This window comes from Salmo trutta, chromosome 6, assembly GCF_901001165.1.
Source record: "Salmo trutta chromosome 6, fSalTru1.1, whole genome shotgun sequence".
NCBI classification, from domain to species: Eukaryota; Metazoa; Chordata; class Actinopteri; order Salmoniformes; family Salmonidae; genus Salmo; species Salmo trutta.
The window spans coordinates 45,171,381-45,185,258 of NC_042962.1; the positions used below are offsets into that span (position 1 = coordinate 45,171,381).

The window sequence follows — 13,878 nt, forward strand, 5'->3', positions numbered from 1 at the left end:
GTGCGTGGATGGACCCTTAGGGGGGATAAACTGGGCTCTCTATTAGAATTCATTAACTGGTTGAAAATACTGCTGTAAATTAGGATGTAGACATTATTAAAATAACTAATTGAAATAATTTTCTGCTTCAGACAAGAAAATATGCAATTAATCTGAAATAATTAAAACATACATTTTTGTAATTTCAGAGGACAATAGTCTTCATGTGGTCCCCTGTGCTGTTTTAACTCAGTCCCAACAGAGTCCTCCATCCTACTACCTTACCTTGCAGGAGGCTCCACACATGGGAATCATTGGCAGGGCAGCAGACAAGACAGACGATTAATCGGTCCAATGTGTTCTCCTTCTCCAGGATCCTGTCTGGCACGTTTAGGATGTTGAGCCATCAAACTGCAATCTAGTCAGGCCACAACAATTAAACCACACATGCCCCATTCATCTAAATGGGGGACACTGGCTTCATTCTTTATAAATCAAAATGACTTGTCACAGCAGAGAGAAGAGCCATGGCTGAAGAAGAATAATAACACAGGTGTTCATCTCTAAGGGTTTGGAGGCTTATCATTACAATTAGTGAGAGTGTGTATAATATACAGTATACTGAACAAAAATATAAATGCAACATGTAAAGTGTTGGTTACACTTTATTATTTCTCTCAAATGTTGTGCACAACTTTGTTTACATCCCTGTTTACATCCCCACCCATGGCTGCCCACCCAGGCCCACTCCTGCCCACTCCTGCCCACCCAGGCCCACTCCTGCCCAGTCATGTGAAATCCATAGATTAGGGCCTACTGAATTTATTTCAATTAACTGATTTCTATATATGAACTGTAACTCAGTAAAATCTTAGAAATTGTTGCATGTTGCGTTTATATTTGTTTTCGGTATAGTTGGGTCAGTCAGTCCAATAATACAAAGGGGACTAGGTCTCCCTCAGCCTGTCGGCCCCCCCACTCTCAGCGACTGACACACATGACCCGAACCCACATCCAGCAAAGAGAGTTCCTCCAGTCAGTGGCGGACTTACCATTAGACAAATATATATTATTAATACTTTTTTTAAATGTGGGAACTCAGTTGGGGTCTCAACTTACTGTTGCGATTTAGAATAGTAGAATACACAATGTTGCAATTTCGGGGAAAAAATGTATACTGCATCAGAAGTTTTCCTCTTATTATGTCAGTCACTGACAGTCACTCAATTGGCCAATTTCAGCTACCATTTTATAGATTGCTAGGTAAATTCGTTTGGTAGGTAAACCAGCTTTCTAAACCTTGTCGTGATCATTGCTGAATTACTGACCGGGCACGAAGGGCACCTCCAGGGGACCCCCCTAAACATTTTGGGGGGGCCCTGACCTCCAGGAGGCCACCATTGATTTTGTTAGTCAACCAGATACCATATGAACATACTGTACATTAAAAACGCAGTATCATATGATGCAAAATGCATCCTACAGGAATGATTTATGTATTTTGAAAGTTACATATCTTGAAAATGTGACTGCTGACAAGCAAAACATTTTGGGACTATGTCAACAATGGGCTAATGAAACAATTACTAAAATATAAACTCAGCAAAAAAAGAAACGTCCTCTCACTGTCAACTGCGTTTATTTTCATCAAACTTAACATGTGTAAACATTTGTATGAACATGACAAGATTCAACAACTGAGACATGAACTGAACAAGTTCCACAGACATGTGACTAACAGAAAGGGAATAATGTGTCTCTGAACAAAGGGGGGGTCAAAATCAAAAGTAACAGTCAGTATCTGGTGTGGCCACCAGCTGCATTAAGTACTGCAGTGCATCTCCTCCACATGGACTGCACCAGATTTGCCAGTTCTTGCTGTGAGGTTATCTCACTCTTCCACCAAGGCATCTGCAAGTTCCCGGACATTTCTGGGGGGGATTCACCCTCCGACAGGTCCCAGGTCCTCCGACAGGTCCCAGACGTGCTCAATGGGATTGAGATCCGGGCTCTTCGCTGGCCATGGCAGAACACTGACATTCCTGTCTTGCAGAAAATCATGCACAGAACGAGGAGTATGGCTGGTGGCATTGTCATGCTGGAGGGTCATGTCAGGATGAGCCTGCAGGAAGGGTACCACATGAGGGAGGAGGATGACTTACCTGTAACGCACAGCGTTGAGATTGACTGTAATGACAACAAGCTTGGTCCGATGATGCTGTGACACACCGCCCCAGACATGATGGACCCTCCACCTCCAAATCGATCCCGCTCCAGAGTACAGGCCTCGGTGTAACGCTCATTCCTTCGACGATAAACGTGAATCCGACCATCACCCCTGGTGAGACAAAACCGCAACTCGTCAGTGAAGAGCACTTTTTGCCAGTCCTGTCTGGTCCAGCGACGGTGGGTTTGTGCCCATAGGTGACGTTGTCGCCGGTGATGTCTGGTGAGGACCTGCCTTACAACAGGCCTACAAGCCCTCAGTCCAGCCTCTCTCAGCCTATTGGGAACAGTCTGAGCACTGATGGAGTGATTGTGCGTTCCTGGTGCAACTCGGGCAGTTGTTGTTGCCATCCTGTACCTGTTCCCCAGTTGTGATGTTCGGATGTACCGATCCTGTGCAGGTGTTGTTACACGTGGTCTGCCACTGCGAGGACGATCAGCTGTCCGTCCTGTCTCCCTGTAGCGCTGTCTTAAGCATCTCACAGTACGGAAATTGAAATTTATTGCCCTGGCCACATCTGCAGTCCTCTTGCTTCCTTGCCTAAGGCACGTTCATGCAGATGACCAGGGACCCTGGGCATCTTTCTTTTGGTGTTTTTCAGAGTCAGTAGAAAGACTTCTTTAGTGTCCTAAGTTTTCATAACTGTGACCTTAATTGCCTACCGTCTGTAAGCTGTTAGTGTCTTAACAACCATTCCACAGGTGCATGTTCATTAATTGTTCATGGTTCATTGAACAAGCATGGGAAATAGTGTTTAAATCCTTTACAATGAAGATCTGTGAAGTTATTTGGATTTTTATGAATTATCTTTGAAAGACAGGGTCCTGAAAAAAGGGCCGTTTCTTTTTTTGCTGAGTTTAGTTTTTGGGTGGAGTTAATCCTTTAAGTTTTATTGTGTATGGCTCAACCTGTGGAAATGCTGTGATTCACAGACACACGATGACCGCAATTTGAATGCTGCAACTGAGACAGAATGATGTCGAACGATTCGCTGAGATCCCGAGTATGACTGGACAGGTAGGAAAAAAATTGCCTAGTTTTCATGGCACATTGTAAATATCAGACTGCTACTAGGATAGTATTCTGTACAAGACACATGACCAAATGTGTCACATGAGGTTGGTGCAACTTTAATTTGGGAGGAAGGGCTCGTGGTAATGGCTGGAGCATAATTAGTGGAATGGTATCAAATACATCAAACACATGGTCTGTCACTGCCCATTCCATTTGCTCATTCCGGCCATTATTATGAGCCGTCCTCCCCTCAGCAGCCTCCACTGAAATGCATGTGCCGGATGTGCAGGAGCTTGGAGGGATTTGTAGTCTTGCATGTCTACTTTGATGCTAATAGCATTTTCGAGTCTGAGAGTAAATTGAGCCGAATATATTGATAAAAGTCACCTTATCAGAGAGAGTTTTACAGAGTTATCAAAACGTCACGTCAGGGAAAGCCTACATGAACACATACCTTGTTTGAAGTGTTTCTAAAATCCCCTATGGGAAAAATCCGTTTTTTCTAGGTTTTATGGGTATTATGACTTGTCCACTGTAGGGCTAGAGTTTTAAGAGTGTTTCACTTTTTAAAGCCATAAAATGTAAATGCGTGGCTCGCAACGGGCCCAAGACCGCAGCGTGTTTGACTGAAGCCGGAACACATGCGCTGGAAGATACTGGGACATCTCCGAAAAATATGCATTATTATAGCTCAGCTGCTGCTATAGATGTCAAAGTATAATTTGTTCAGTAGACATTTCACGTATTATTTCACTAACACAAACCAGACCATGTATCCCAATGTTTTCTTACAGGTTTAGTCAATATCACCGTATTTCAACGGATAGTTTTGTAAATCGTTGTAGTCTTTTATTTTGAAACACCGCGGAAACCCCGGAAGTAAAGCACTTATTTACATTGTCATCAATATTTGCAAAGCAGTGCAGAACAAGCAGTTTTAGTTTACTACAATTGTTTCTAAAACCGCAATGCCACCATATACGGTAAGGAAGCTTTTTTTGTATGTGTGTGTAGATCAACCTTGAACGCTACATTTGTTATTAACGAGCAGGGACTTGTTGTAGTTTACAGTATTAGTTCGACTGCCTCTGTAATGAGTGAATAAGCCTACTAGGTATGTTGTTTAGCCTAGCCTACATCAGATTTACTAGTGCTGACTGCCACATGCAGTTATCAAGCTACAAAATTCCACTGTGCTAATATGGATTTGATTAGGTTTTTACACGATATTTCACTGGTGAAGTTACAGTAACTATGTTGGTCAATTAACCTCATAGTTTATTCAACGAATAATGCTATCTATGTTCTCTTTATAGAGATGACAGTACCAGTGGTGAACCTTTCTTTTGCTGCGTGTGGATTCCTGGGTATCTACCAACTGGGCGCGTGTGGAGCCATCCTGAGACATGGAGGCAAGCTGGTGAGCTCTCTCAGGGCATGTGCCGGGGCATCCGCTGGAGCTCTGGTGGCTGCAGTGATGGTCACTGCTCCAGACAAACTAGAGGTAAGATAGTAAGGTCTTCATCATCACCAGCATGCTATTCTTCTTTCTTCTATTCCTTGTACATTTTTGTTGTGTTTAGGCCTACTGCTGGTTTGATACATTTGGTCTTTTTCCAATAGAGTGTCAAAGAATTTACCTTCAGATTTGCGAAAGATGTCAGAAGCCAGAGGCTTGGAGCTGTGACTCCTGGATATAACTTCATGCTTACACTCAGGTAGTCACTTACTAACTCTGAGAGAGCTATACACTGAATATACCAAGATTAGGAACACCATAATATTGAGTTGCACCCCCCCTCTACAAGTTGTCGAAAGCATAGCCCATGTTGACTGCGTAGTGCTTCTCACAGTTGTGTCAAGTTGGCTTGATGTCCTTTAGGTGAAACAAATCCATCTTTATCCGGTCTCCTCCCCTTCATCTACACTGATTGAAGTGGATTTAATAAGTGACATCAATAAGGGATCATAGCTTTCACCTGGATTCACCTGGTCAGTCTTATGTCATGGAAAGAGCAGGTGTTCTTAATGTGTTGTATACTCAGTGTATAGAACAGTCATATTCAGATGCATATGCGCACATAGTTAGACAGGCAGAAACACAGAGAGCCAGTTGGTTGGGTTGAATGGGAATAAGTGCTCTTTATGTTTTGTACACTGTGTATTTCTATGCGTTAAAGCCACGTCTAGATAACTGGGTATGTCAATCTTTTTTCATTTGTAACACCTTTATAATAAATGGAGCTATTCATGTGTGAGGAGTAAATTCAATCTAAGGCTATAGAACTGAACAATGGTTGCATTTGTATCTTCATTAAGTGCACGCATTACACAGCCAACAGATCGTGTAATAAGTGCATGTTTTATTATAGAGCCGTACAGTGTTGTTAAATTCATTATTAAAAACATGACAAAAAAGCATCTGTCCCTTTGTTCTCCCCAGGGAGGGCATCGAAGAGTTTCTGCCTGGCGATGCCCACAGTAAAGCAGGCAATCGCCTTCACATCTCTATAACACATTCAAAAAGTGGCAAGAACACCATCGTGTCCAGCTTTGCCTCCAGGGAGGACCTCATAAAGGTAGCCTGCCACAAGCATGAGCAGATTATATTACTGTACCTTGGCTTTAACACAAAATGTTGTCGTAAATGTTTGAGGAGCATGGCCATTGTTTTCCCCTGATACACTGCATTGTTGGGTCAGTTCTGTGTTTTAGCCAGTCAAGTGACAGAGCAATGCATATCTAACAATATGTGTGGGTCAAGGAACATTTACAAATTTCTTTCACTACATACTTTAGGATTAGGTCTGAGCTAATTCCTTTGCCTCTTTTAATTTAAGGCACTCTTGGCCAGTAGTTTTGTGCCTTTCTATGCTGGAATCAAACCGGTGGAATGGCAAGGACAGGTAATAACTTTAACTGCATCTCAAACTCAACCAATGGATGTTATCCATTAAGAGCTTATTGTTACTTTTTGTTTGTTTATAACTGAAAATCTATAAACTAACTGTAACACATATCCTTCAGAAATGGATTGACGGGGGATTCACGGATAGTCTCCCCATCCTGCCAGAGGGACGTACTATCACAGTTTCCCCCTTCGCAGGTCCCCAAGACATCTGCCCAAAACACAGAGGGCTCATGAACCTCCACCTCAAACTGGCCAACATGGACGTAATGGTGAGGATGATCCCTGTTTGATTACATGTTCACAGGGATACAGCCAGTACACATCTTCAACAAGTGTGTATTGCATTCATTGTATGGTTTTGCACATCATTTTGCCTGGACAGTTCTTTTGCAGTATTTAAATTGGTTCGATTTTGTAGATGTTGATGTTTTGTGCTGTTTTTATCCCTCAGTTTTCCAAGGAGAACATCATCAGGTTAAACCAGTCCTTATTCCCTCCATTAGAGGAAAGGATGAACCAGTATTGTAAAGAGGGTCATGACGATGCAGTGAGGTTTCTGAAGAACGAAAACTGGATCCAGTAGTGTTGTATTTCAATTGAGTATTTTTATTTTTATTATAGTGTTTTTACTTTTAAATATGGTGGAATCACATGATTTATTTTAGATTTTAAAGTGTGTAAAATAAAGAAAATACAATCATAAGTAAAATGTATAATTTGCTCTTTGCAAATCCACTGTAGCCCATAAAATCAACAGTAATAGCTACTCTATAATCTGAGGAGACGTTGGAATATCAGCCAACTGCATGTAACTATATCTCTCATGTGAGGTAACTAGGTGAAAATCAGTCTTTGAACACGCCTCGCCATCAATTTCCAGCAGCGATCCATTACCCCTGAGCCAGTAGTGGCAGGCGGTGGGGAAATCAGTAGGGCACTTCACGGAAGTACATAATATAACGGGCAGTGGCGTCACGCTAACCTAGCGGAGGTCCTTCAGCTCCTCCAGGACAAGAATGGAGTACCCCTTTGATGTTACCATAGAAATGGTTGTTTGAACTCAGCACGTTCTTCTCTCCACCTGAGGAACCATTTAACTTCCTCCGGTCCTCGGGTATCGACGTGCACTGTGTTCAAGAGATCATTTTTTCCCCCGGTGGTTGAACTCACACACACTCACTACACACACCTCCCTCCGGATCTTCTGAGGACACTTCTTCTTCATGCCTGGATAGAAACCAAGGCAAAATGTGCTCTGTTTAAATGACTCACGGTCTTCAAATCCAGTAGCAATTGCTGAAATAGTCTAACCCCAAAACATCAAAGTACCATATCTGCATCTATTAACACGACAAGGCTGAATTATCATAACTACTTAGCAAATGTGACTGATAAAAGCATAATTGTCCAAAAAGACTTGGATGAATTGAAATAAATAACGTTTAGCACTGTACACTCATCAGCATGAGGGCAAAGAGCTGATCTGTACACTAAAGCTGAGATTTAGCTTGATCAGAAACCACATAATGACTGTAAACATTTTTGTGCAATCATAAAAATATCTGTTATGTCACAATCAGTGTTTCAATGAATTGTACATCACCAACTAGGCCATACAGTCCTGTAAGTAAACAGGATTTACCATCCACACACTAAAGTGAAGTAACCATGGTGTTTTCTTACCGCTATCCAGCCTCCCTGCTGTTGCTAATAATGAGCCGAATTTTTGTCCACGGTTGTAATTAACACCTGGGGACATAGATTCCCTGGCATATGGTTTAATATTGCTTAGGTTTTCTCCTCTCTCTGAGGAAAACTCTGCTGCGCTCCACTTCTCTGGCGTCCGGGTGCAGAGAGGCTGGGCTGGATGTGACGGACCAGTGGCCAAGCCGACACACGGGGCTGCGTCCCAAATGGCACTCTAAATAGTGCACCACTTTTGACCAGAGCCCTGGCCACTGGTCAAAAGTGGTGCACAATGTAGGGAATAGGGTGCCATTTGGGACGCAGACCCGAGTCAAAGACGAGATAAACAGCTGGCTTCTATCACTGCCAAACTCTGTTGTGGATGGATCCAATAATGATCAGCCACTGTGATTACAGGGCCATGGATGGAGGAAAATAATTAGATTTATACACAATGTCAGAATATCAGTCAAGTAGAATATCAATCACAGTTCTAGTGATAGTGGCAGTCGTTCTGTAATTGGTGCTGGTAGTTATTGGTAGCGTCAGTAGTGCTGTTGTAGCTGGTACCCCACCCAAATCAGACCATTAATCATTTACATTTAGAAAAATGTGTTGAAACAAATGAACACATGGTAATAACATGTATGGGTGTGTGGGAATGCGCAAAAATAAATCAGAATTCAGCATCCATCATATAAATGACTAAACAGGGGAGAGAGCACTCCTTAATATGCTGAGATTTGCTAATGGTAGTTGGTGACAAATAGAATGCTGGATATAGAGTTAAACGGAGACTGAGACACATGAACTAAACGTCACTGAAATCTGAGATCAAATGAAGAGCTAAGCTTAAAGCCAGTCTGGGTGATGAAGATTTGCTGCTGGTTGTGACCACAGGGGGATGAGCCATGTGTGACTCAGGGACTCTGGCTGACTCTGTACTGACTGCTGGCATTAGACAGGGCAGCTCTACTGAACATCTTAATACAGCTCTATTTGTTAATACAGCCATGTCTTTCCCAGTGGCGGTTCTAGACCATTTCAACGGGGGGGGGGGGGGGGGCAAGCTGGGGCCAGTTGTAGTGTTAGAGGGGCCAGTTACATTAGACGTTATTGTTGTCATATCGTTTTCTTCACTGCATTGCAGGCATTAGCAGGCAAAAGACCATGTTCATAATCATTAGTGTTCCGCGTTGCCACTGTCTAATAACGGATGTAAAAAAAGAACGATAGCAAAAATTAGTTATGTAAAAATGATTTCATACTCCACATTTAGGGGGGTCCAAAATTGTTGTCACGGGGCACTGCCCCCCCCCCCCCCCAGAACCGCCCCTGGTCTTTTCATGTCGGTTGTCCACTCAGTTTGATTGCTTCTTGGATGTGCAGATGCCTTTTACAGAGACCCTGTAGTGTCTAAATGATGAACAGTGATTAAATGATCATCGGTAACCTACAAGGGTAACACAGGGTTATTGTAGCACCCCGGAGAATAAAACTAGAAATTCTCCAACTTGAGTTGGACCTTGCGCTAATCAGTGCACTGAGTTGCTGGCCTCAACAATCACATTTGATTCATATTGCGCTTTTTTCTTTCTTTTTTTTTTTTTTTACAAATACATTTATCACAAAGTGCTTTAAAATGGCATTTTAGTCCAAATAGCAGCATCTGCATAAACCCCTCAGGGAGCAAGCGTAGGTGACACAATTTACGGTATATTTTACTGGAGGTGTTCCTGAGAGGACAAATACTAAAAAGTCTGTTATTACGGATTACCCAGTGAGGTCACACACACGTAAAGTAGATCCAGGTTAGTTCTACCAACAAGTCCAGTTAAAATGGGGGTATTTCCCCTGCCATTTGTCTCTCTCAGATTTTGTTTACATACATACTAAAAGATGGGTTCCTACGTTACCCTCCCCGCAGTGTTAAGCAATGTGCCGGTCCTGTGGAGAGTCTGCCGCTGCAGTGCTCCGGTGGCCGTCTCTCCCACCATCTCTCTCATACCTGCAGAGCTGGGAAAGGGAGGAGCAGCAGGGCTGCAGCCAGGGCTTCCGTAGGAGGTGTCCCGGGGCGAGCTGGTCCTGAACGGGGGTGATGGACTCCTTATGGAGGGCCACTGCAGCCCGGATCACCTCCACGACCGAGTGGAAGGCGGGTTCCGTGTCTGGGGTAAGGAGCGTGGTCTCCAAGGGGGCCGCGGGAGAGGTCAAAGCACAAAGGGGGGTCATGGGAGGTCACGTAGGATGCGATGCAGAAACAGGCATGGGTATGCATGCAGGCTGTCCCGTTCTCGGGGTAGAAGTCCGGAGTGAAAAAGAACACCTTCCATTTTGAATAACCTTAAAGATTTACAATGAATTACAACCACCATAGTAGTTTACGTTTCACGTTAACTTGCTTACAAAAAACATTGGAATTCTTAATCATAATTAGCAGCACTATTACAGTAATTCAATTGCATTCTTAAAACTATTACATTGGAAATGTGGACTTACTGTTGGGAGGCTGCCACCTGACAGCGTTGAGGTAGGCATTACAGTAATGGAAGAGAAACTCGTGCTTTGATCTCTCAACTTTCCCCTGCAGCAGGGGCATGAGGCCATGACCGTCTATCACTCTAGGAAGAGAAGACACAAACACACACACAGACACACACAATAAATTATCGCTGAGACACAGAAGTGGAGCACGCTGTAGGAATGATCCTTTGCGTAGGCAGAGAGACCTCAAAGGCCCTTGAAAACCTTTGATCAAAGGTTTAGATCAGCCTGATCCGTTTTTTCATTAGCTGAGATTTTTTTCTAGTAGGTCCCTTTTGACACCTATTGTGAATATAATGTCTCTAGTTAGGGGGTGATTCAGAGCACTGAGAGTGCATATCATTTCTATGGTGACCTAGATTCCAAACGCTGTAGTTTTGACTGATAGACGAGGCTACTAGAAAACCCTTCTAGTGCTTTGGACTTAACCATAGGAACAGAAGTACTTGAACAAACAATGCCCCTCAGACCTCAGCAATTTCACAGCACTCACCTGTCCCCCGGTGCCGTCCCTCCGGCTAACTTCACCACAGTAGGGAAGATGTCCATGTTACTGGTGGGTTCATCAATGTCTTTCCATGCAGGTAACATCCCAGTCCAACGGAGCAGTCCTGGAACTCGGATCACCCCTCCTAGTTGGTGGATTTCCCTACTGCTCAGAGACAGATCGAAGCACTTTCTGAGGACTGAGAATATGGGAAGTCCTTTATCACTCGACTGAAATATAAGGCTTACCAGAACCTTTCACGGAAACGTCTCGTCTCTTATGCATGAGGACATTTAGATAATCTGAGCAATTTATCTAGTAATCTATTATTCTATTCTATACATTGACTGGTTCTGACTTCCCATAAACATTCCTATTAATATACTCTACTAAACCACTGCAGATGCAAACTAAAGCCTCTCTGCACCTGCACTTCTAGGTTGAGTATTTTTACTCCTATTAACAAAAAAAATTGTTTTAAAAATTAGACATCTGGCTGTTCGGCCTCTGTTGACCTGTTCTTCTGAAGCTGTTACAGACTGTACCTTTCTATATGCCATTCCATCCTCTGTGCACGTCCCCCCGGACTGAGATCTCCTCAAGGTGCGCCCCCTGGTCTGAGGTCAGGTAAACCAGTGTGTTCTCCCTCAGGTTCAACCGGTTCAGAGTCTGCATGAGGTGACCTACGAACAGATGTTATGAAACAGGACATAATAGGTAAAATCCAATCAAATCTTTCAACCTTTCAAATATAATTAGTGTGGACATTTCAAATCTTCCAACCTTATAACTTATTGGACATAAAAAAAGAAAGCCATACAGCAATATAGAGTAAATATCAAGTCTAACCTACACTCCAGTCTATTTCCTGGACGGCGTTTCCATAGATACCGTGCTGACTGGTCCCCTGGAAGGCTGGCGATGCAAACATGGCCGTGTGCACTTGGATGAAGGAGAAGAACAACAGGAAGGGTAGTGCAGAATTCCTGTCAAAATAGTCAACACACACACAGTGTAAATGGAAGAAAATAATTGTATGACAACAACGGAAACTACCGTGTACAGTATGCTTTCATTTTACAGACACAGTCACCTAGGTCACCAACCCTTTACACACACTTTCCTTACATGCCCGTTAGAGTTTCTTCCCACACACAAGACACAAATAAACAATAATCAAACACACTCACACGCGCACACACAAACACTTGATTTGGCTTCTATTCTGTCTCAATCTATCATGTAGTAGGGGAAATATAAATAAAAAAAACTCAACACACACCTTTCTCAAAAGTCCACTGCTTCATCTGTCATTCTCTGGGTCAGGTTCTCTTGAGACATACGGCTGCTCCACCACCTCCCGGCTCCTCATCAGAAAGCAGCTGAAGTCGGGGGACGTGGCAACAAACGTACCAAAGATGGCCGCCGCGGCGCCCACCAACGCCACCACACTCAGCACCAGCTTCCTCCGCCCTGTGACCACGCCCCGCGCATGCAGGAGGGTCACGGTAGCCACACCCACTCCCAGGGTCTTGTAGGGTAGAGTTGAGAATCTTTACTATCCTATATCCCTGAGGGACAATTTTCTTTATTAGCTAAAAGGTCAAACAAACTACATACAACAAACAACATTAAAACTAGTCTGATTACCAGTCTGTTTATGCCATCATGCAAACTCCTTATCACTTTGTTTGGCTTGACAATGACAGCAATGGAGTTGGCAAGAGCATAAACCGATCCGGAACCACATGTTACACCAGGACACATAAATAAAAGTAAAAATACTCAATGCAACACTGTAGTAAAAAGCATGAGCTGAAGCACACCCCAAAATGGCTGTAGAGGTGCTGACTAATGGAGAGTAAACTGTAGACAAATCTAATGTATTTAGAAAGCCCTTTTAACATCAGCAGATGTCACAAAGTGCTATTACAGAAACCCGGCTTATAACCCCAAACAGCAAGCAATGCAGATGGAGAAGACACTCTATACACGCTCCCAACAATTTAAAAGGTTAAACCAAAATAGTGTGCATCATCAACATGTATTGTATAGTGTACATCACCTTGAAGGGTATGTGTGCTTGGACATTGGCAAAGATGGCGCCGTGGCCGGGCTGACAGTCACGTAAGTTGGTCAGGGTTATACCGCAGAAGTGGTCGAAGCCGTGAGCACTGGGGTGGTGACAGTAGTCGTAGTTCCTCTCACAGTTAAGACCAAGGTGCCATTTTCCTACAGTGGAGAGAAGGGGCAGGTGATGGACCCTTAAACTGGCAACTTAAGGCATCTTCAAAGAACAACGACCTTGAAAGACAACACACAAAGTGTTTTCAACAGTGGAGAAAGAAGGCAGATGATGAAAATTATTACAATTAATAATATGTCAACATGGGTTACTGAAAAGCCTGTGAGGCATGTTGCATATCAAAGAACAAGACCTTGAATGTCAACTCACATGTAAATGTACTTTGTCTGTTCAACCATAGAGAAGCCAATAATGAGTATGAAAAGCTATTATACAGTTTAAATCAATCAATCATCATATACAGTCAGAATTGGAAAAACCCTTCAAACAACAAAACGGACACATCGCTGCAGCCAATCACATTAACTGTCACTGCTTCTGCGTGTTCCCTATTCCCAAAGTGTATTGATACCCACGACGATAATAAATGGGTTATACGTAGAGTTTTTCATGGACCTAAAGACGCTTTACATAGTAACAAAGGAGAGAACTTTGGCTCACCTATGAGAGCAGTCTCGTAGCCCTGTCGTTTGGTGACCTTGGCAAAGGTGACTTCTTCTTTGGGAAGACTGCCAGATGCAGCAGAGATGATATACACCCCCTAACTGTCCAAGACAAAAATAGGATCAAAAACTGATATGAAATCACAAAGTGGGGAGAGTAACAAAGTATAAAATTATACAGTGGAATGATGATGTACTATTCATCCTGCTGCATTGTGGTCATCACACTATTTATTCTGTTTTATGAACTATTCTCTCCACATAGCCTAACTAATGCATCCC

The 13,878-nt window shown here is 43.1% G+C and overlaps 1 protein-coding gene, 1 long non-coding RNA gene and 1 pseudogene across 2 annotated transcripts; 1 reads left to right on the plus strand and 2 right to left on the minus strand.

Annotated features, from left to right (window-relative positions):
• The first annotated feature begins 4,069 nt into the window (after nucleotides 1–4,069).
• pnpla4 (patatin-like phospholipase domain containing 4) lies at nucleotides 4,070–7,704 on the plus strand. Its single transcript, XM_029756434.1, has 7 exons — nucleotides 4,070–4,203; nucleotides 4,537–4,724; nucleotides 4,844–4,938; nucleotides 5,664–5,799; nucleotides 6,061–6,126; nucleotides 6,248–6,400; nucleotides 6,583–7,704. Exons 2-7 carry the CDS (start codon nucleotides 4,539–4,541, stop codon nucleotides 6,712–6,714), a joined length of 768 nt encoding a protein of 255 aa, XP_029612294.1. The 5' UTR covers nucleotides 4,070–4,203; nucleotides 4,537–4,538; the 3' UTR covers nucleotides 6,715–7,704.
• LOC115196005 (uncharacterized) lies at nucleotides 7,283–8,866 on the minus strand. Its single transcript, XR_003878791.1, has 2 exons — nucleotides 7,815–8,866; nucleotides 7,283–7,358 (listed from the first exon to the last, which is right to left on the minus strand). It is a non-coding gene; the product is annotated as an uncharacterized LOC115196005 (long non-coding RNA).
• Nucleotides 8,867–9,397: 531 nt separating this feature from the next.
• Nucleotides 9,398–13,800, minus strand: LOC115195129 (steryl-sulfatase-like; annotated as a pseudogene).
• Nucleotides 13,801–13,878: the final 78 nt, after the last annotated feature.